Genomic DNA, 22,917 nt, shown 5'->3' with positions numbered 1-22,917 from the left:
GAAAATAATATTTTATCATGATGAAAGCAAGTTAAATGTGTTTTAAAGTCTATGTAAGTCACTGGAAACATATTTCCAACACTGATTCTTTTCTCCTCATGTGAAATGGAGCTTCTGTGCCATTCTCACCATCATCAATCTTTTGGCTAGTTCAGATGTGTCGCTTACATATGTCTGTATGCCTCTGTTAGTAACTCAAACACATTCATAATTTGTTAAAATCTGACACATTGCAGAGCTTTTGACTCTTTTGACTCTTAAGCCAGTCACACACTAAATGCCTCAATTGGTTTTGGCATCAGAAGTCTAAGCAAGACTTGACAGACCTGCTATAGTTGACAGACACTGCAGAGATGGTCTCTGGATTCCTGTATCATGATCTGCAGGCAGTGTGTGCTAAAATAGATGCTGTTTGCATAATGGATATGGGTGCAGTCACCATCCTCTTTTTTTTTTTTTTCCTTGGCTCAGTAGAGGTGGTAAAAGCATCACTAATATCAGCTGTTGCACTTTTAGAGAAGTAACAGATGGCATTCAAATGCAAGCACTGAAAAGTTTTGTTGACAACTGTACTTGTATTGCCTAAGTTTTAAGGCTGCAGTTTCCTCATGACCAGCAAAAACACTATTAATGCTGCATCCTGAAAAGCTGCAGGACTAATTTATGTTCTGCATAAATCAATCTCAAAGGACCACGCTATTTTATTAATGTTAGTGAATTTTGCTCATGTCAGTTTTCCAATTTGCCAAAACATTTGTGAGAACTAAAGGCACGATACAGCAGTGCTTCTGACCTACTACTATTTATTGTTGTGCGGTGCATAAAAACATCTAGGGATGTCCTCATGGGATCATTTCAGAACTATCATCTGGTTAGCTTGAGACAGAATTTACAAGTGGTACAGAGAATTTTTTAATAGGGCTTACATCTGTAATCTTTTTTCCTATTCTTTAGCCAAGTATTTGATGAGTATTGTTGATGGGGCCATACAATAGTGTTCTTGTGACTTGCAGCTGTGTTTTTCAAATGAATGTTTGTCTTGGATTCTCTGTGGAACCTCTCAGCAGCTTTTATTGACGTTTCTTGGTAAATGTTAAACACTACATCAATTCTTTGACTTTCTGCACCATCATGTACTGCTGATAACCAGGTACATGTTAACTTTGTTTATTCCTTGGATTACACTCATTCCATCAGTGACAGATGAACTCCTGCAGCTGCAGTATGATTTGCATTCCACACGGCTCTTCTACCAAGGTTGCCTGCTTTGTTGCTCAAAGTGATCTATCCAATGTTGTCACAGTGTAATGAATAAGACAGACTGAGTATGCCTGCTTGGAGCAACATTATTTTTTTTAGTCAAGTCCTTGTCTATTTTGAATATCATTATTATTTAGAGATCCCTGCATTTCCTGCTTTGCTTTTGGTGACTGAAAACATTCTGACCTTCTCTCTGGAAGTCCATTCATGACATTTCCACATGAAAGTACCACTCTGGAGATGATTCTTAAAATAATTGCAGGTCTGCTCACTTACTTCATGTGCTTTTAGGAAGTCATCAATACCATCTGGCAGGGCTGGCTGATAAGATTGCAAGATCTATTGGTCATTATTGATTGACTTTATTTTAAGAATTTCAAGCAAGGCTTCAGTATTTGGCCTTTTGGCAGTTTGATTATCTGTGCTTGTTGACCTGTTCACTCACGTACTCTATTCTGCATGAGTTAACCTGGAGATCTTTGTCTGATTCACGTCCCTCAGCTACTTTATACAAGTACTTTGATGGTGAGTAGCAAGATAGTATTTAGCTGCAAACTAAACCTCCTTCAACTAAATTGATTTGAACCTAAATCTCTTTAACCACCGGAGTCTGAGTGGACTTCTGTGATGGAGCTAATCTAGTGGAAAGGCAGGTCCTGCTTCCCTACAGCTCTGCTGTGCATTGCTGTCCCCTCCCTTACACAGTCAGTGTTTTTCATAGATTTCATTTAATATCTGCAGGGAGTTTAATTCTATATCAATTTATCTTTCAGAAATGGCTCATCGTGGGGTCAGATGATCATTGTGCTGTAGCAGCAGACAGTCGCAGTCAAGAATGAAGAGAGCAGGACAACCACTTCGGTAGCAGCTGCATTAGAGCAACACAGCTACAGCATGAAACTGTACCTTTAAACCATGTTTTGTATTAATAAAAGATGATCTAACTCTGTGCTGCTTATCTGCCCCTAGTTGCACATTCCCAACTCCTTATTTTGGCTCTAGCAACCCTATGAGTTGGATCAGCCTGCTTGCTGATTAACAGTTCGCTTACCTGAGAACCGGTCATTTCTTTGTGCATGTTAGTTTTCAAGTGGACCTGATTCACTCTTTGATTGGATGATTACTAGAACTGATGCCAGGGAGGTAATGGAATACATACCTGAAGACAGAGGAGAGGTCAAAGCCCTTTTTTACAGTTGGAGATCAGTCTTGAACTAGTTGGGTCAATCGTGAAGCTGTAGTTAGACAAAATGTTTAAGCTGAAACTGCTGCCAAAAGAAACAGTCCTGCCTCCCTGCCCACTTAAAACAATCCTTTCCAGCCCTGTGCCACTTCCTTCTGACATCGATCTGGTTCCCTGTGCAACACAGCTTGTTGTGGAGTTGCAACGATGATCAGAACAATGACGTGGGTTATCTGACAACCAGTTTTTCAGGTTAACATTTCAGATCAACTCCCCGGTCTGGCTCTGCGTGCAGCTGGCAGTCTAGAGGCTGGTGCAGAGCTGGAGGGCTGTGGGTACTGTCTCCTTCAGGGGCTGTATGGCCTTGACATCACAGAATCACAGAATGTTAGCGATTGGAAGGGACCTCTAGTCCAATCCCCCTGCCGGAGCAGGAACACCTCGATGAGGCAGTGCAGAGGAGGCAATGAGGCTGGCAAAGGGTCTGGAGCACAAGTCTGATGAGAAGCAGCTGAGGGCACTGGGGCTGTTCAGTCTGGAGAACAGGAGTCTGAGGGGAGACCTTATGGCTGTCTGCAACTACCTGAAAGGAGGTTGGAGCATGGAGGGTGTTGGTCTCTTCTCTCAAGCAATAAGTGACAGGACAAGAGAAAATGGCCTCAAGTTGCACCAGGGGAGGTTCAGATTGGATATTAGGAAATATTCTTCACGGAAAGGGCTGTCAGGCACTGGAACAGGCTGCCCAGGGAAGTGGAGGAGTCACCATCCCTGGACGTGTTTAAAAGACATTAAGATGAAGCTCTTAGGGACATGGTTTAGTGCTAGAGTTAGGTTATGGTTGGGCTCGATGATCCTGAGGGTCTCTTCCAGCTGAAATGATTCTATGAAGCGCGCAAGTACACCTGCACACCTGTGTGTGCTGCCTCCGAACCCACTGACCCACAGAGGGTTCAGCAGCCCCACCTGACCAGGCTTTCAGAAGCCGGCAGGCCCCAGCCTGTGGGACAGAGCTGGCCAGGGCCACCGCAAACAAGCCCACGCAGGTACCAGGGGGGTTCAACCCACCTCTGCCGCCCCGCGCTGGGGCTCTCACCCGGGAGCCATCACCCCCACACAACGGCGCTGCCCGAGCGCACACCGACACCTCTCCCACTCCAGCCCGGCCCCTCCGGCGGTGGCGGTCACCACAGTCGTACAGCCTCTCCTCATACCTGCCCCCCCCGCCGCCATGTCCAGCAACGCCCGGGCAGGCGGGCCCCGCCCCCCCGAGCTCCTCCCACACCCTCCAGACCCCGCCCCCTCCCACCGAGGCCCCACCCCCGGGCGGGCAGCCCGGCGCCTGCGCAGACGCGCAGTAAACAGGCGCCGCCGCTCCTCCCCCTTACGCCGTTTGCGTGGCCGCCTCCGCGCAGGGCCGCGCGAGCGCCGGCGGCTGCGCAGTGGCGCTACATCCGGGCACTGGGGCAGGATGAATGCTCCTTTCCAAGATGGCGGCGGAGGGAGGAGGGAAGGAGATGAACGAGATTAAGACCCAGTTCACCACCCGGGAGGGGCTGTACAAGCTGCTGAGCCACTCGGAGTACAGCCGGCCTAACCGGGTGCCCTTCAACTCGCAGGGCTCCAACCCGGTCCGCGTTTCCTTCGTCAACGTCAACGACCAGAGCGGCAACGGGGACCGGCTCTGCTTCAATGTGGGCCGGGAGCTCTACTTCTACATCTACAAGGGGGTCCGCAAGGTACCGGAGCTCGGCCGCCGGGCTGGGGGGGGAGTGGCGGGGGCTGCCCGTGGGCTGTGGGAGCCCCGCTGTGGGCGGGGGGCGGAGGCCGCCCCCTCTGGGCCGCTTCGCCTTCACCTCCCCCGCGGCGGCCTTGGGGCTGGCGGCTGCCCGGTTGCGGCTGGGAGTCAGTCCGTGCCCCGATTAACTGGTCTGCGGGGTAGCGGCTGGGGAGGGCGGGGGTAGGCCCTGGGTTGGATGAGGGGACTGGTGCTGGCAGGCTACGTCAGATACTGTGTCACCGACGGTAGGGGTGTGTGGGGAGCCCCTTTGGAGGGATGCGATTGCTTGGGCCCTGCTTGGAGTACGGGAATGAGGGTTGGTTTTCCATTGGCGACGCAGCCCTGGGCCTCCTTCACCTGCTGCTTCAGGTCTGAGTTTGCTGGACAGTGACACTTGGTGTGATTATGATGGTGTCAAATCCCTGCTTCCAGGATCTTTCTAGCTTTGGTTGACTGGCTACAGTATTCACTATAGTTTTAGGCCTTCATCATGACTTTGAAGTGTGGACTGATTTTAGGATTGTTTCTAAATGGGAGCAGTGCAATGAGCTGAGTTTTAAATGTCAGATAGTTAACACAGATAAAGTTGCTTTTACAGGAAAGAACCATTGATGCACTTGAGAGAGACTCCTTACCTGTCATAATTTGGCACAGGACTAACAGTGCATGCGTTTGATCTCTCAGTTCACTGTATTTATGAACAAACCCTTTCTACTTGTTTCTTAAGGTCCTCAATGTTATGGGATTTAGAGAAGGATTCAGAATTTGTCATGCTGAGTGAACATGTGTCACTGCTAATGTATGTAAACACAGATGTAATGGTTGTCAGCTTTCTATTTTACCTTTCACAAAGTAGGTGTTTGTTATCTTACATATTTGGGACTCAGCTGCCATAATGTGAGTACCTTGAAATCTTACTGCTCTTTACTCTCCATTCAATGTGAGATGAAGGCACAGAGAGCTAGTGATGGATGCTTTCTCTGTATGAAATATAAGCACCAACTTGAGAATAAAGCCTATGTGCTTATCTGTTGACTGTGACTTGACAGATCTGATATGTCCTGTATAATTATATGGAAAAATGTGCGTGTGGTTTTTAGTTTCACTCCTTAATTAATTTTAATAATCTAGTTATGTTTTAAATAGTACTTAGACAATAGTTTCTTTGAGCATTCTATTAGTATTTTGTATCAAACAGCATTTGCTATTTATAAGCGGTTGTTATTTTTGCTATTCCAAGGTATTGTGGGTGGCAATATCTGTGAAAATCTCTATCCTGAATTATTACCATATTTGGATTCTAATATCTTATGTTCATTTTTCCGTACAAAGTAACTGCGGAGTTCTTTCACTTAGATTACAGAGCAGGCCTTTATGTAGTTTAGTAATGGTACGTGTGATTCTTGCAAGTTGTCTTAGTCATCTCTTGCCACACTTCTAAAAAATAATAATCTAAAGCCGGTAACTTCATTGAAAATAGGGAACTGAATAACTTTTTCAGATTATAAAAAGTACTTTGAGCTAAGTTTATTTTTATGGGTGCTAAAAGCTGCTGGTAAGAGCAGCAGTAAGAGGAAATTTTAGTTTGTCAGGCTAACCTGTGAAATTTGAGGCGTACTTTTTATGGGTGTTAAATACTACTTTGAGTAGTGTAAAACATAAGTATTTTTAGAACAGAATTCATTTCAATGACCTTTTACAGTGTTAACAATGTAAAATGCACTGTATATTCTATATATAAAATACATTAACTTTATTAGAATGAACCTAGAGAAAGAGCCGAAATAGGTTGAAATCCACTTAAGGAAAATGCTTTAAATGAGAATGGGGAAGATGATCTGTCTTAAACTTGTAATACTTGCTTCTTTGGAATTTATTTTGAAACTATTCAATTGGAAGTCACTGTTTTGTCTATGTACAAAGCTGATGTAAGAACAGGCTGACAGTCTTTCAACTGATTATTTGAGCTTTTCAGAATCAAAAGTTATATCTTGTGACTGTTGTAAAAGGGAGAAAACTATCGTTACCTAAATTGCTAGTGTGTAATTCTGTCTTTAAACTGGACAGACTGTGAGACTCTGCACATTTTCCTGCTCTTGAGGGTGGGAGTGACTTTTATCTGTTGAAGACCAACCTATTTGTGATCCTCTGCATAATACAGATGCTAATAACTTCAGTTTTAATTGTGAGTTCATAATTATCTGTGTATCCTTTTTTAAAAAAAAAACCTAATTACTTTAAGACTATAATTTTCATTTTGGCTAAGTCATATTAGGATATTAGAGTATGAGTTGAATGTAGTGAAGCTGTGCTATTTATGTATCAGGTAGCTATAATGTTGTCTTTCTACATTTTTTTAAGCTCTGCTTCTTTCCTTCCTAAGAAAATGCTATATTTTTACTAAAATGAGTTAAAGAACTACTAGGACTTTATTTTAAGTAACTGTGTCTGCTAGATACTGAGATAATTCTTACATCAGTAATCCATTGCAGATCAGTACACATCAAGTAAGAGTCACACTTAAGCCATGAATGACACTTAAGAATAAATAATATAATATTAAGTCAAAGATACCACTTGAAAGGATATTTCTTGAAATCAATGATGCTAAACTTTCTTCTAGTTTCGCTTAAATCCTAAATACATTGCATGTGCTACATCTAGCCGTAAGTCATCTTTTTAAGTAGACTACTGATGTATGTGTTCTGTTTAGGATATTTAACCTGTATAAAGAAAATACATTTGCAGGGATGTTTCTTTAACCTTGATCTGTCTTCCAAGAAACTTGGTTGAAAAGTTGTGTCTGGTGTCCAGGACAGTGGAGTGGAGATTGGAGCACTGATAGACAGGGATGATAGTTTGGTAGAGAGACAAGGGAGAGTTTTGGACAGCATTTTAAGCTATCTTAAAAGACTTTCTGAAGCAAAAAGGTATTTTCTCTCAATTTTGTTCTTCGCCCCTTTAAAAAGGAAGCTGAGTTTTTACTGTTTTGTGTTTCCATGTTATCACTAAACTTTACTATTACCATGAAATATGTTACCATGTTTCCATGTTTTCCACATCATAGAAAGCACAACAATTATTGTTGTTTTTATAATGAAACTTATGCAGCTCTCCTTGTGTTAATAACGCAATGCATGCTTTCAGAAAACCGCTGCTTTCTGATTTGGGTTCACTGAAAAGAGAAATTAACCTATAGTTTAGTAAGGAGAAATTAAACTGTGATGGAATGAGATGTGGTTGCTTTACTTATGTAAGTATATGATTATTCTCAACTGCACTGAGTGTCAATGGGCTTTCCCTTTCAGTCCTTATCTCTGGCTTTAAGGTGAGATGTGTACAGTGATTTCTTGTTAAACAGAAGGGGTCAGTTTTCATGAACTCAACTGATCTAGTGACAGCTGAAAGTGATGGTCTAGCAGTCTAGTATCCTCTTGGCAGTGCGCTTCGATCTCCTTTGGCCGTGCTCAGCCCCTGGTTGGGCTAGTTCAGCTTGCTAAACCAGCGGCAAAATACTTGCTGTTTTTTCTGGGCAGATTTGCTCTTGATTTGGTGAGTTGACCTGTTTCAGCTTGGGGTCAGATATTAGCAGGCACAGTGATAGCAAAGAAAGGGTTGGGGGTGGGGCGAAGGAATAAAGCTGCCCACTTTAGTGGCCTGGCCTGCCAGAGCAGATCTGCCGCCTTATGAGGTCTGACCTGAATAAAGCCTTTACCTTCAGCCTTATGTCAGATTCAGAATTATCTGTTCTTGGGGGATTGTTGACTTAATTTTGATTAAGCAAATTACAGGTGTTAAAGGAGGCTTTTTCCATTATTTTAGGTGTTTGCTTCTTTATGGAGTAGGGTTATGAGGTAATAATTCAAAAATTATTGTTCAAACTATGATGCTTTGATGCTTTGGATGGGTTGCCTTTTTGTGCAGCCTCACAAGTGAGGGCTGTTTCTTGATTCTTAATTATGAGATGATCTTGGGGTGCTTGAATATGGTTTGTGGCTAGCTTCACAAAATGATTTGTTAGTTGATTCATTAGGCTGGAAAATGAGACTGCTACCTCATCCTCCTCCCCTTAGGGATGACTGACAAAACAAGGCTTTCTAGATTACTGTTGACATGGCCTACCAAATCTGTTTTTCTTTCTACTGGGAAGCTAGTACATTTTCCTTTTAAGAAATTATGTGTATGATAATTAATGTGTTATTCTCTGTATATTGTAAAGGTTTCTGGGCAAGTTAGTCTGCAACTGTCGCTGCAATACAGTCATATACAGGTACATATTAGCAGTAGTGTTGCACAGTGCAGTCTTGGTTTTTACATAGCCAATTGGGAACTTAATTTGAATGTGTAGTTTAGCTTATTGTATGATGCTAGACTTTTTCCATTGTATTTAAATTTTCACTACCTATTCTATTTGTTAGTATGTGCCAGGCTTTCTTAACATTGGTTGTTTCATTTCTTTGGAACCTCTTTCTCAGGAAGAGAGGCATACTGTCAGTCCCTGGTTATCAGTAAGAATACTGATGATGTGTAGGATTCCTCCCTTTGCAGTTCTTGAAATTACCTTTTTTATGTCTGGTTTGATACTAGAGTCTTTGTCTAGTTGAGAAGTGTTATTCTTGTTGGTGACTTTCATTGTATATACTGTTCATCTAGGACCTTGCCTCAAAGAATGATAATGGGTGGCATTTTCACTCTGCTTAATTTATGGCTCTTGGAAGAGCAGTGTGAGACAATTCTGGGTTGGAAGTTGGAATCTGTGGAGAAAACCAGCAAATTTTCTCAAGATGTGGTGAGAACATGAGTTTATGTTACTGTATATTTAGAGATCACTAAGCTGTGTCAGGCCTCTGAAACAGATGTAAGTTTTAATAGCGTATACAAGCTCTAAGAATGCTGAGATTTGTAATGATCTTTTGAAGATACACTTGCTCTGAAGCAAAGTATAGTATACCTACATCTGACCAGGTCTTAAACTTGCGTAACAAGAATTTCACAGCTGCCCTAAGTAATTTCTTTTCATGCTTAGTTTTCTTTCTCCCCCCCCCGGCAATATCTACTAAAATACTTTTTGTTCAAGGAAAAAAAAACACAAACCAACAAACAGAACCCAGGCTGAATGCTGTTATTTACTGTGTCCATAGAGAACAGTTGACTATTGCCTTTGTTTTTTACATGTTTGAAAATGTGTTACATTGTTGTCTCATTTTTTTCCTAAGGTAAATAAGTAAGTTCTTTTAAACTTTCTTCTCAGATCTGAAGTTCCAAAAGTTTGATTGCTTTCCTCTATATTGGTTGCTCTTAGCTTGCAGTTGTGGTACCTAAACTAGATATAGTACTTCCTGCTGTGTCTGCCTTCTCATATTGTCGCTAACGTATTCAATAATGTTGACATTTTTGAATCCTACTCATAATGTTGACTCACTTGGATTGTTTCTTACTGTGTTGCTGCTTTTCTCCATTTTTATCCATACTTTGAACTTTTTCATTGTTGTTTATAAATGCCACATAGCATTTTCATTTAGTTTTGATCTATTAAGTTTATTAGAGGGTGTTATTATTTCCAGTTTCATGCTGCATACTGCAAAAAATCCTTCCAGTCCTGATGTCATTCACAAATTTGATGTGTACTCTCATGAGTTAGGAAAAATATCTCAATAGAACTTAAAAACCATGTGTTATATTATTTGCTACAGACCCTTTTCTCTGGTTTGTTGTTGTTGTGGTTTTTTTTTTAAGATGACAATTAGATCAGTTTGGTGCTTGATTTTGCCAAGTTTTCCTTCTGGTGGTGGTGATGTTTGTTTTTTATCCCCCTGCTTTGTCAACGTACTTACAGTCTGTAATGTTTCAGTGCTTTTGATACCAAAGAAAGCTTTACTACTATGACTGTCGAATTCTACTAGAAAATGTTCTGTGTTTAAATGTTTATTTACGCCAGAATCAAGCATCACTCTTGTTGTCAAAGAGATGGCAGACAAAGGTGGCGAATGGAAGTACCACAGTAAAGACAGCAGAATTTTTGTCAAAGGTATCTGGTCCCATCCTGCAACTGGGAAGATACCATTTTTCTGTGCTGGAGGAATTTGTGTAGTCCTGTTTCTTGTTGAGTTTTTTCTTCTCTGTCTTGTAGATGATAATGGTTGTTATGTTGGGACTGGATTTGCCAGCCCTATGGAAGTATTGTGGCTAAAACAGTAGTACTTTACCTGTTGATCTGTTCTTGTAAAGTTATTTGAAAGTCTCTTGGAAATTTGTTTCAAGTGTTTAATGGATGGATATACTGACCAGCTCTAGTTCTATGGTGTAGACAGATGTTTTCATTCTAGCTGGGCTGCACTGCAGACTGCCAAGACATGTTACAAAATGTTCCTGTAGAGTTTTCTGAAGGGCTTTTTTTTGGCAACCCTTTTTTTTCAATGACACTTCTGAAGGAAATAGTGAAGAGCTAACGCAGATCACAGGAGTGTAGGTACCTCTAGGTGTTTAACTTCCTTGTGAGGCATATATAGAACAACTAGGACGGGACAGACTAAGAGGAAAGAATAAAAAGCTGCTTCAAAATGATACTGTTGCACCGTTAAATGTTTCTTGCTGTGGAAGAGAATGAAATATCTATGCTTGAGGGAGCTTGCAAGATGATTATTATCTGGGGACTACTTCTGAGTTGTAGATAGTGGCATCAGTCTGTAGTGCTTCTCTATCTCCTAGTCTGTGCTTTGAGCTTGTATCACAGCTGTTTGACTTCAGTAAGCTATTACAGTGTATCCTCTGCAGGATTGCTCTCTGAGGTGACAGTTCATTTATCTATGGCTGCTTGTTTGGCTGGCATGATTGAGTGGATACTAGACCATGCTGGCCAAACCCCCAAATTGGTGCACAGTATTTTATAAGCAGTGAATTTGTGTGTGCGTTGTGTGTGCGTCTGTTGTTTTTTTGGTTTTGTTTGGTGGTTGTTTTTTTTTTTTTTTTTGTATGTGTGTGTATGTTGGGGTTTTTTGTTGTTTGTTTGTTTGGGGTGTTTTTTGTGCCACTGTAGGTATAATTCAGTTTTTGTTTTGTATTGAAGTGTAATTGTAGTAATATTGCACTTATACCAATTCAGTTGGGGGAACTGAAATTAGTGTAAAACCATTGTGATGCCTATTTGCAGACTGACAACATTTTAGTCATAATGCTTCACAGATGCAAATAATGGTCATTTGTAACAAACACTTCTGTGTCTGTAGCGAGTTTTGTGGGCTAGCTGTGTCAGAATGTTTACAAAAGAGTTGTGCTATGTGCTTAAATTACAAGGAGTTTGCATTATGTGTTGACATCTGACAGTCTGCAAAACAGTTAGCTAAGTGTTACCAGTTAAAATGTACAGTGAAGATGCCTCAAACTCTAATTAAACATTGCCTAGACCCACCTCTGAGAGGACTGCAAGCCATAATTGTCGTTTGACATTCCAGAATCAAATTTAATGCCCTAGTTTGAAGTCTTACCATAGTTCTATGGCTAAAGGGAACCATCTGAAATACTTTCTTTTAAAGCACATGTATCCAGAGGCCACTTGCTGTCCAGTAGCCATGACTATGAGTTGACACACTTGGACAAATTAGTGCTTGAAAATGGTGACATTTAGTGCCAATAATGTCTAATAATGCCATTATCCTCTTAGAAAGCTTGAGGAACTAAAAAGTAATATTAAATTTGCCATACCATAAGTTTAATAATATTCTGTTGTGTCCCTCTCAGAAATCAAGGAATTTTCTTCCTTACCGCACCCCACTTTTAAGTCCAAATGTATATGCAGTCCATTTTCTAGCATCTACATACCTCCTATTTCTTGTCCCCTGCAACTTAAAATAAAGCACCTGTGTTTGCTTGTTCTGGCTTCTGTTTTGTAGACTGTTGGTAGATCAGATGTAGCCCTGTAGCCTTTGTAGGCAGGACCACCAGCCGCTATGGTGGAAAGCTTTCCAGTGGCCATGTCATAACTTGTGTTGGGATTTTTCTCTTGCATTATTCAGTAAAGCTGTTCATAATGGAATGATAGATCTCTAATAGATACTTTCTGCAAATTGATTTCAGTTTTGGTTTACCAGCTATAATTGGTCTTTAATTTAATGAGTTAATCATAAGGTTCTCTATGTGGCTGTAATGGTCCAAGACATACTTTTTTGTTTTCATTTTCAACTGTGGGATTGGAAAATGGCTCTACTAAGTAGTTCTTGGCTTAATAATGCCTAGTTTTTGTATACCTAGAGATTTTCCAGTGCTATATTAGACTAAATACAGCTCTGAGCAAGAACTTTAACTAAAAAATGCCCTGGAATAGGGAGACAACACTGGATGTTATGATGAAACTTCATTATTCGTAGTATCCTAGGAATAAAGAGTAATTCTTGTTATCTTACAGGAAGCTGACATACATTTTGCTGGGAAAGTCATACCACATAAATCTTTGAGTGGACTCTGGTTTATGTCTTTAATGCTCCCTTTCAACTAAAGGAATGGAGCAGTGGCAACAGGAGGCTGAGTAGATGCCAATATATATTGAAACTATCTGTTAAAAATCCGTGAGTCTGGTGAAATAAACTATTAGAACAATTTAGCCTGCACAGTCAAAAGAATAACTCTGTAAATCTAAGCCATGTATCTTCCTGACTTAAAATGTAACTATAACATATATATAATTTTGCAAGTCATAGTCTCGTCATATTTTAACTGTGGGAATTTATTTCTAAGGTGGTTTGTTGTTGTGTTGCTTGGTTTTTTGTTCACAGTTCTTATAACTAAGACTTCCACAAAAGTTGGGGAGGTTTTCCTTAGATTTGAGGTGGATATTGGAGTATGATCCTGACACAAGTTTGAAGCTATCATTGAAATTAAATTTTGGCAGAAGTTGTATTTTTTTGTTGCTTTGATTTTTCTGATTTTCTGTTAGTTACTGTCCTCAGTATGATAGAAAAATAGTTATGCAATTTTTTTTTTTTTAAATACATGTTAATAAGATTTATAGTTTAGGTGTTAGGATTTGCATAATTTAGTGGTGTGAATGGCAAACATGATCTCTAAAAGTCAACTTGTGAAGCCATAGATAGAGACCTAGTCTGCATTTTCCTTCAAATTTCCACCTTTCTTTGCTGCTAGGTTCTGTATTGCAAACAGTTGGATTTATTTTTTGGGCTTTCTTTTTAGATGAAAGTGTTTCTAGAGTTTGTTTGGGGTTGTTTTGGGGGAGGGGTTTGTGTTTTGTTTGGTTGGGGTTTTTAGCTGTTTTAATAGGAGAGTGGGGCAGAGAGCTTCAGTAGCTATCTGCTTGCACTTAGGGTGTTAATACGGTCTATCTTTAAAAAATAAGGGAGGAATATTTGCATGGTTAGACAATACCACTTCTAAAGTTTGATACCATGTATACTGCAGATTGCAATATTTCTTAACTGTCTTATAGGTATAGCCCATCTTGCATGTCTCAGTTCAAATTACTGCTCTGTTGCTTATAAGTAACATTTGTTTGTTTGTTTGTTTTAAGAGTGTGCCAGGACGAGGTTTTTTCTCAAAGAAGGCTTTCAGAAATACAGGGTGGAGCTTGTAAAAAGAGAGATGCTTGAGTTAGCTAGGGTGCTATTGCTGCTTGATAGCATTAACTGTATATCTCACCAGGTGACTTCTAGCAAAATCTTGCTGTTCATTCAGAATGGGATCTTACGCACTATCCCCTCTAAAGGGAACTGTGCAGTTGTGTTCCTGTCAGTTGAACATGTGGGGATGTCTGCAGTTCTTGCCTTCAGCACTGAAACTGTGGTCCCTTGTACACAATAACATTTGTCTGTGTCATGTGCAGTTAGCAAATCTCTGCAAGGTTTTAAGATGTTGTTGTAGATGAAATTCCTGACCTGTTGGCAGGGAAGACTCTGTGCCAATGAAGTGACTTCAAGTGTAGTTCTGTGTTTTAGCCAAAATGCAGTTTCTGTGTCTGTGAAAGTGCACTAGTCTGAACTGGCGTGGTTAAATGTGGGCATGGTAGCACTTCTGAATCGGAGAGATGGGGCAGACAACTGTTCTGAACAACTCAAATAGATGTCCAGATGAAGCTGCCTTTAGTGATGCTCAAGATGATTCATACTCCTCATTGTTAGGGTAACAAAGTGCTCATTGTCCATTAAGTTACTGCAGCAGTCTAGAGGCAGCTCGCTGAGCTCTGTGTTGCACTGCAGCAGTGTGCTTGTTTCTGTTCCCTCTGAGCAACAGGTTGCCCCTTTTGCAAAAAAGTATAGGGCTGACATTGATCTGTGTATTGGTTTTTGTTAGTCCTAAATTGATTGAGGCTTTGCTTGTACATAAGAGAGTCAGACAAAGGGCGTTGCTGGTAAGATCAGTGCTTGGGGAAGTCTGGTCTTACGATGCTAGAAAATGCTTTTGCTGTGCTTTCTCTTCAGTTGTTTGGGAACCCTTTCTTGATTTGTATCACCTCTGATTAGTAGGTGACTTGCAGCTGTGGCACTTCCAGCACAAGCTGGATATAAAGGTGAATTTATATTTGTACAGGCTGCTGATACTGGTGCTAGGTAAAGATGTGATTATTTTTGACAGCAGAAATCCCTAGCATGCATAGTATTAGTGTGCCCATATCAATGGGAGGGGTGATTTAGTAGCTGGGCTGTGTTCTGCCACTAGCTTGTGTTCAGTTCTGTGCCCTCATATAGGCCCTCTTAGCCCCTTAATGGTAGCTCTAGAAGAAAGTGATAAATAGCAGGCAAAAGGTGTTGTGGTTTGTTTTTTGTTTATTTTTTTTTCCCCCCACATAATGTCTTTACCAGTGGAACTGTCAGCACTTACTATTACTTAAAGTATCTTAATACTTTGCTTACTTTAGAATAAAGCTATTGGGAAAGCTGGTGCTGTAATTTGGAACATGCTGCCTGTTGCTCTAAAACTTCCGAAGCAGGATTCTCGTTTGTAAACTAGGTGATGTCGTAGACCTTGTGCGTGTGGCATTGCGGGACATCTGAGTTCACTGCAGTGGATCACTGGTAGGGATGTGTCACTTGGTATTTGTCTTCTGGTGGCCTGTGCTCCTGTTCTTGTTCTGCAACACTTTTTGCCTCATTGGGTTGGGTTGTTACGAAATGTCTTCAGCCCCAGAAGGAAGATGCCTTGCAAATGCCTAACAACTTAAAGACAGGAGTCAAGGCAAATATGTTATTTTATCTATTTGTTACTAAGTATGACCACAAAAAGCATAAACCAATGGGCTTCATTCTGGTTTTAGAGCATAGGTTAAACATTTGGCTGATAATCAGATAACTTCTATAGGACTGTTCTGGGACTCTTAGAATAACATCCAGTTACATTGTATTTTTAGCACAAAAGTAATTAGGGTTTTGTTCTAGTCATATTGTGTTAACATGCTGCAACATGATGGAGTTATGGTCTTGATAACACTGTATCAAAAATGTCCAGCATTCCTGTAGAGCTTGCAAAATCCAACAGTAGCCAGAAAAGACATAATTCTGACTTGCTGGGCAGACATTATTGGGTTGCATTTGACTCTTATTGAGCTTTGTAATGAAAAAACTATAAATTGATCAACAAGTGCTACAGTGAAATAAGTTTCTATAGCAACAGGGCAATGCAGGGTACAATTATTCACACTGCTTTTCTGTAAGGGATATTTTTTTCTTACAAGCAGCGAATTTACACTGTTGGATTAAAACATTGTTTTGTTATAGCAACGGATAATCCTGAGCTCTTTTGCTGCTGCTTTTTTTTCTATGTCCTGAAGAGGGGATGGGGGAAACTTTTAAAGATGAATACCAGAGTGATAGACTGGTGGAAACGCAACCTACTATTACTTGTCTGTATGTTATTTAGTATAATGGAACTATACTGGCTATATTGTTATGTAGTATGAATACTTTTACCTGTTGACAAGTCTACATGAAACTGAACTTGCTTAAATTTAATAATAATGATCATATAGTAGCTGGCAAACTCCAAGTAGATCAACTTAGTTTAGCCCTACTTTTGGTTATTTGTTGTTTGTATGTTTAAAGTCTCTGTATATTTTGTTTGTTTTGGTACTTCTGAACACCCTTAAAGAGAGAATGTTGTTCTTCAAGCTTCCCTGTTAAAATTAGAAAAGATTAGAGTATTGTCAAGGGACTGCAGATGCTGGGTGTTGGGGTTGGTTGTTGTTATTTTTTTTTTTTGCAACACTTGTAAAGCTAGCTCTTGATTGTTACTGCATTTTGATCTTTTTAAAGTTTGAAGAAATGAAATTTGAACAACTTCATTGATGAAGCTACAGCAGCCTTAGTCTTTCAACAGGGAACTTTATTTTGTGTGGTGTATTTTGAGGATACTTTGGATGTCTGATCACTTGAAAGAAAAAACAAAAGCAGCCGTTCGGTCTCTGGCAAGCTGTATATACAGTCAACCTCAAAGGATGCTATTGATACACGTGCATGTATTGTTAAAGTGTATTTTTCTGACAACATAACAAAACCATACCAATGCTTTAGAGAAGAAAAAAGTAAGGTTGAAAGCTGAAGAGAAAGTATTTGCTTTGAAGGTGTGACTGACTAGACCGGCAGTCCAACAGGTCAGGTAACTTTGTGTTTGTGAGAGGGGAGCAGATGAACAGCTCTGTCATTAGGTCGTGCAATGTTTCCAGTTTGTTCCATGTTTTGGGGGCCATCTAAAAGCAGCCTGCCAGCTGTAATTTAAATGAGTATCACCTCTAACAGGTAAAATTTTCTAATCAATTTCACTTACAGGGCCGAGAGAATTTAAACCATTTCCCAGTGAAAGTAACTTACTAAGTATTTAGTAAGTATTCCTACTGGGCCTGTGAACAGAATGAGAACAGTTGCTGAATTGTGCTAGAACGTGTGGCTTTACTTGGAATCCATTTAATATTTACACACCTATTTTTCTTTAATTTGTTTCTTACATCTAGTTTATGTATCTTATCTGTATTCAGCTGATCTGAGTCATGCCTCATTCAGCATTATAACAGGTGAGAAAGGACTGATAAGTGTAGGCAACAGTGTGACTAGACTGCAGGAATGGGAGGAAATGAAAGGATCCACTGGAGAATAAGGAACAAGGAGGAGATCAGGAAGATAGCTATTAGTTTTTTACTTTAGAGCTATGAATATGTTATAACTTATTAGACTGTAACTGTTGAAAAAGGACTTACAGTTAACTAAGCATATATCTTAAGTGAACCTTGCAGAACTTAATTACGAATTGTAGTTAAGGATGGAGATAATTGTGGTGGTACACTTCACTTCTGAGGAACTGATAAAATTAAGAGACAAAAATATGTGCTTCAGTGCATTCCAGGCTTTACAGAAGATGATATATTGTTTTCACAATATGTGGCAGTCCTTAAGGAGTATTGCAGCATGAACTTTATTTAATGTCTGTGAATATTTGGGATGCTCTCTACTATTCTGAAGTCAGTTGCTTCATAACAGTGAAAAATTCTGCTAAAATCCCCTTGGCTGCCTGTTACTGCAGTGACAGGCAGGTGTTTTCTTGAGGTTTATTTTTGATTGTATTTACATAGAGAAAAACATTCAAGAGCACTACTCACTGCTTTCCCCCACCCCAAACAACAAAAAACCCACCACAACAACGAAAGAACTCCAAAAAATCTATGAAGAATTCTCAACTGCTTCAAGTTACTTTCAGTTTTTATATTTCCTAAGTAGTAAACTTCTGTGTTAGTTTGTTTTGCTTAAGATAAAACATTGTTTCCCTGTGGTGTAGACAGAAGATCTACTGTGTAACATGTATTATATAAACAGCTTTATATGAAGTTAAGGTGCTCAGCCTTTCTAGTGTGATACTCTGGTAGTAAGGGAGAATGATAAGTTCACATCCTTATATGAACTAGGAATTTTAGATTGGTATAATAGATATTTTAACTGACAGAGTTCTAGAACCTTAAACTCATTCTGTTCTGAAATGGGGAGAGAATTAAAATGCTTATTTCTTGATATCTTTTTACATATTTTCTAATGACAAGGACTGACAACTGTTGAGAAGAGTTTCAAGTTGAGGTGTTCCAGGAGTGGCTTTGGAAACAATATTTTCATTAATAATGTTGGGACAAAGAATTAAGAGCATGTACATGATGAAATTCTTGTAATAAAATTGGGAGGCATCACTGTTCATAATCAGAGTGTTTTATAAGGAGAAACAATCTAATATCAGAACAGGAACTGAAGTGAAACTTCATTGAAAAAAATACATAATTAGGGAATTTTTTCTTCAGCCATGAAACTTTGAAAATATGATAACCAGAGTGTAATGTTGATTACAAGCTGAGCCAGCTTGTGATACAGCTGTTGAAGGCAGGAGGAGGTAAATGCAATTCAAAGATGTATCAAATGAGGTTTGCAAACGGAAATAAGGAAGCGTCTTTAGTGCCGTTGCACAAGGCATTGAAAAGGTGGCTTTAATATTATATGAAATTCTAGTTGCTTGGTGTTGATGAAAGTCGTTTTCAACTCCTGTTACTAGGAGAAGATGGTGTCTAATGTAAAACTGAAGAAAGAAGAGTGTGATTTTTTTTTTTTTTTTAATCAGCTGAGCTAATCAATCACTATTTCTTAAAGCTCTAAAAAGAAGAGAAGAAAGGAGAGAATAAATAAACAAAACCTTCCCTAGATGTATGAGAAGCATTGCCTGATCTCCTGTGAATCCAAATCATGCAAAATTCACGATCAATTCAGAAGGATCCTGCTCTTTGACTAGCCCTGATGTAAGCTATTGTGAATAGTTGAACTGCATAATGAAAATACTGTTGTGTTTTAGGTTATAGACTCTATGGGAAGTACAGACTGTGTGGTACCCAGTGAGGCCATCTTACTGCTTTTTAGATCCAGAAAAGATGATGAAGTGCAAGATACTGAGGAGCTGGAGACACTGAAGTCTAATGAAAGAACAGAATTACAGCTGACTTAGCATGTTCTTGCTGTGATATCCACAGTGTTTTAAGGTAACAGTATCCCAGCAGTTTTGTAAGGAAGCTTCAGGTGTTTTTGTTTTGATTTTTAGATTTTTCTTGGAGATAGTTCTTTGTATTGTAAATCTGCATTTATACAACAGGCTTTGAAGGTCAGAACTATTTCATCCTATCTTTAAGCATGAGCAGAGTACAGGATGAGATTTTCTTGAATAATAACATTGGGTAATGGTGCATTAATTTATTATAAAAGAGCCAGCCAACCTTTACTTCCTTTTTTTTCAATCGTATGCCATAGTGAGACTGAAAAAACCTGAGCAGTAAAACTTTCTTGTTTCAAGATTTTGTAATCTGTTCTTTATTTACTTTTATATAAATTTCAGTATGCAAAGGTATTTGATATGTGTTCTGGGAATTAGGAAAGATCCCATCTGCTTAAAACAGATGTTTTCTTATTTATAATTCTGTATTTGAGCTGAATATTTGAAGAAAGATCTTTCTTTAAAATGGAAACTAAGAAAAGCTAGCAACAGTGGCTTGGCTTTGCCCTGTTAAAGTAAATCCTAAAACTTCAAGTAAGCCAGTTACCTGGCCTATCTTGCATCAGAACAGAATGGTTTTCCACCAGGGTGCAAGCTTTAATGTATGGAAACTCTATTTCTCATTTAAATGCAATCTTGGAACAAATTTTCATTTCTCCTGTGAATGCAAAGTCTTTATACCCAGGAGACAAGACCTATTGCTGTTCTAGTGCAATGCCTTACACAGTGGATATATAATACCTTGTTCCTCCCGTCTGAGTGCGTTCTCTTTATTTGGTAGCTATTTGTGCATGTCTTTGTCAATGAAGTTTTCCTCATTACCCTCTCATCTTAAACAGCAGCAAAAATCCTTTGAGGTTTGCAAGCAGTTAGTAAGGTGATTCCTCCAGTATGAGAATTGCTTGTTTACTCTTTGGAATGCATTAGGATGTTAATGTATCTTGATCAAATGCAGCACTAAACAGTTAAACCGAATTTTAAGTAGGGGCACAGGCTGCTTGGTTACCATGGCAAACAGAGTAGGAAATTTATACCAAAGTTTGGAAACTAAGATACACAAAAGAAAACTTGTAAACTGACATAATCACTTGGGAGAGCAAGCGTAGTTGTTTATGATTTATTAGAGTCTCTTTTCCAAATAATACTGTTTTAAAAACCTATTTTATTCAAGGAAATCTTAATTGCTGGTTCAGAGTTTTGCACAAAGCAGGCAATATGCCCGAGCAGGGAAGAGTGACATTCTTTGTTGGCTTGCCCTCTAACTGTAAGGGCACTGAGTGAATAGAATATCTCTTGGAATAGAATCTCTTGAATAGAATCTATCTCTTGGAGACAGATAAATTACTTAAATACTGTAATCAAGGTTGACATATTTTCAGTGTGTCATGTCTTGTTTAACAGATGTGACCAGTATAGTGTGTGTATATATTTAATGATTTGTCTGTGTTAATAATTCTGTGTATGTTACATGATATATAACTATATGATCTCTATATATCTGATGATTTGTGTATGTTACTGTAACAAAGATCTATGTATTGGTGTTCTAATGAGGTGATTCTCAGTTTGATAGTTTCCCTGTTTAATCAGCTGTCTTCGAACTGTCTGTGAGCGCAGTATTTTGTATTGCAGTCCTGTCAGTATATTATGGCAATATCTGATATTATTGCATGTGACTTGCTGTGCAGTCTTTCATAGGTGTGGTCATATGCAAATCATGCAGTTATTTTTCTCATTTGGAATGTAAATTAATATGTATATTTACATGCATATTTCCCCAAATCTCATCCCCCAGAGGAGAAGCAGTTATATAAAACGGTCAATCTGTGATTTGAGAGATACGCTACTTTTAAAAACTTCCTGAAGATAGGGGCTGGAGTCGTAGTTGGACACTGATGTGCACCTTACACTGGAATGTGACTCCACCTCGTCACTTCATGCATTGCATAATCTGGATTGGAGATGATGTTAGGTAGTTGGAGGCTAAGGGAAAGCAGTTTAGGTTATTATTGGGAAACTACAATTAATTTGTCTTGGGAAGGAAGGCTTGATGTCTTCGTAACTAGGAAGTGATGTTCTGGAACATGAGGTGTTGGAGGTGAGGAACAAGCGGTTTAGTGTTAGGCTGAAATGGTGCTCAGGAGTTGTCATGAGTTTGAAGTGTAAAGAGGCTGAGCTGCAGTTACAAATAGTAACTGTTATACTGACTTACAGGTTAGTCTGTGCTTTTTGCTGACCTCTTTAAAAAAGACTTAGTGATCACTTTATGATTAACACAAAAGTAGGATGTGAAAACATCTGGAAGATTAAACTGAGATTTAGCTCAAAGTAAAGTAGGAACTTGGAGGCCACAGGAAGTGATGAACTGTGCCATTGATAAGCCACAGTAAATAAAACTTTAAATAGCTTTCATCCCACGAAGTTTAGCATGTGGTAATTTATAGTTCTGTGGTAGATCTATAACTTCAGGAAAAGAGATAAAGGAGAAAAGCAGCAGAAATTGAAGGTAGATTAATTTAACTAACTGACTGTCAATGCAGGAGGCAATTGTAAGAAACTCAGGAGATGCAGTTATGGCAGGTGAATGAGCAGGAGTGTCTAATCTTCTAGTGGCACACACTGGAGGAAAAAAACTTGAGTCAGTTTGAAACCACTGCACAGAAAGAAGAGGGATTGCTATAGATGACCGCCCTAACTGATCAGTACCTGAGTCCTAATTTTTCTTTATTGCAAGAAATGGAGTGGAGAAGGGTGTTGGAAAGAAGAATGGAGTAAATCATATTGCATTGTATAAATCAGTAGATCCATCTATAAGCATTTATACTGATCTAAAAAAAGGGATTATTACAAAGAGATTCGGAGAAATCGTGAAAATTGTGATCGCCGAAAACTGCTGTGGGAATACTAAAACAGATAAGACTGCTTATAGTAAGCAATGTAAGTGCTGTGTATATAAGGAAGGTTCGACATCATTGTCTTCCTGCGAACAACAAGGTGTTCATTAAAATGAGAGGGGAACAAAATGCAGAACTGGTATGTTTTCCCCACATATATAACTTTATCAGGATGTGTTTTTTCAGTTAAGTAATGAACAGAAAGTGGGTGTTAAAATCTGGTAATGTTCACAGTTCCATGCAGTAGTTAATGCAAAAAAAAAACCCCAAACAATCCTGTAAAGGGTTATTAAACTTCCATGTTTGCAATTTAAATGGCTTCCTGAAAGAAATCTGGGATGGACAATAATTCATCAATGCTTGTAATGCTTCTTGTCTTTACGTCTCAAACTATATCGATATCTGCCCACTGTTGAATAAATGATACTGTAGTCCGATTCTGCAGCTCATGATTATGAAGTATGTGTATGCCATGACTTGTTAAATCTGTGTCTTAATTTTTAAGCCAGTGAGGGAAAGACCAGTATGAAAATGTGACCTGGCACCCATCGTTTATTAATAGCCCTGAGAGATCATTGTTTGAACTTAAAACTGCACAGTGAGATCTCTTTCTTGCATATCTCCTTAAAAAGAGCTGAGTAGGGGGAGAAGAGGAGGAAGGTGTCTGCATCGCATGCAGCACATACGTGATTCTGAATTAGGTTTCTGTTGGAGAGGTTTTTATCCAGCAGGCTGAGCTACAGTTGAGCCAAAATTATGTAGATCAGCCACTGACAATAATACTGATATCACAGCTT

General features: G+C 39.3%; 1 protein-coding gene across 7 annotated transcripts in view; it reads left to right on the top strand.

The window, feature by feature from the left end:
* Positions 1–3,915: 3,915 nt before the first annotated feature.
* Positions 3,916–22,917, top strand: part of WDR20 (WD repeat domain 20) — a gene marked incomplete at its 5' end in the record, with an annotated part of 45,147 nt that continues 26,145 nt past the window's right edge. For 6 of the 7 annotated variants that reach the window (XR_013922175.1, XR_013922176.1, XR_013922177.1 and 3 more), the window contains one exon: positions 3,916–4,179. Coding sequence is in view for 4 of the 7 variants with exons in the window: in XM_080345132.1 (XP_080201258.1) it covers positions 3,916–4,179 (264 nt within the window). The remainder of the gene's footprint in view (positions 4,180–22,917) is intronic. The other variant, XM_080345135.1, reaches the window with a different exon arrangement.

This window comes from Nesoenas mayeri (genome assembly GCF_963082525.1).
Source record: "Nesoenas mayeri genome assembly, chromosome: 5".
Classification (NCBI taxonomy): domain Eukaryota; kingdom Metazoa; phylum Chordata; class Aves; order Columbiformes; family Columbidae; genus Nesoenas; species Nesoenas mayeri.
Note: the sequence above shows the minus strand (reverse complement) of the source record. Positions and strands in the feature narration are given on the sequence as shown.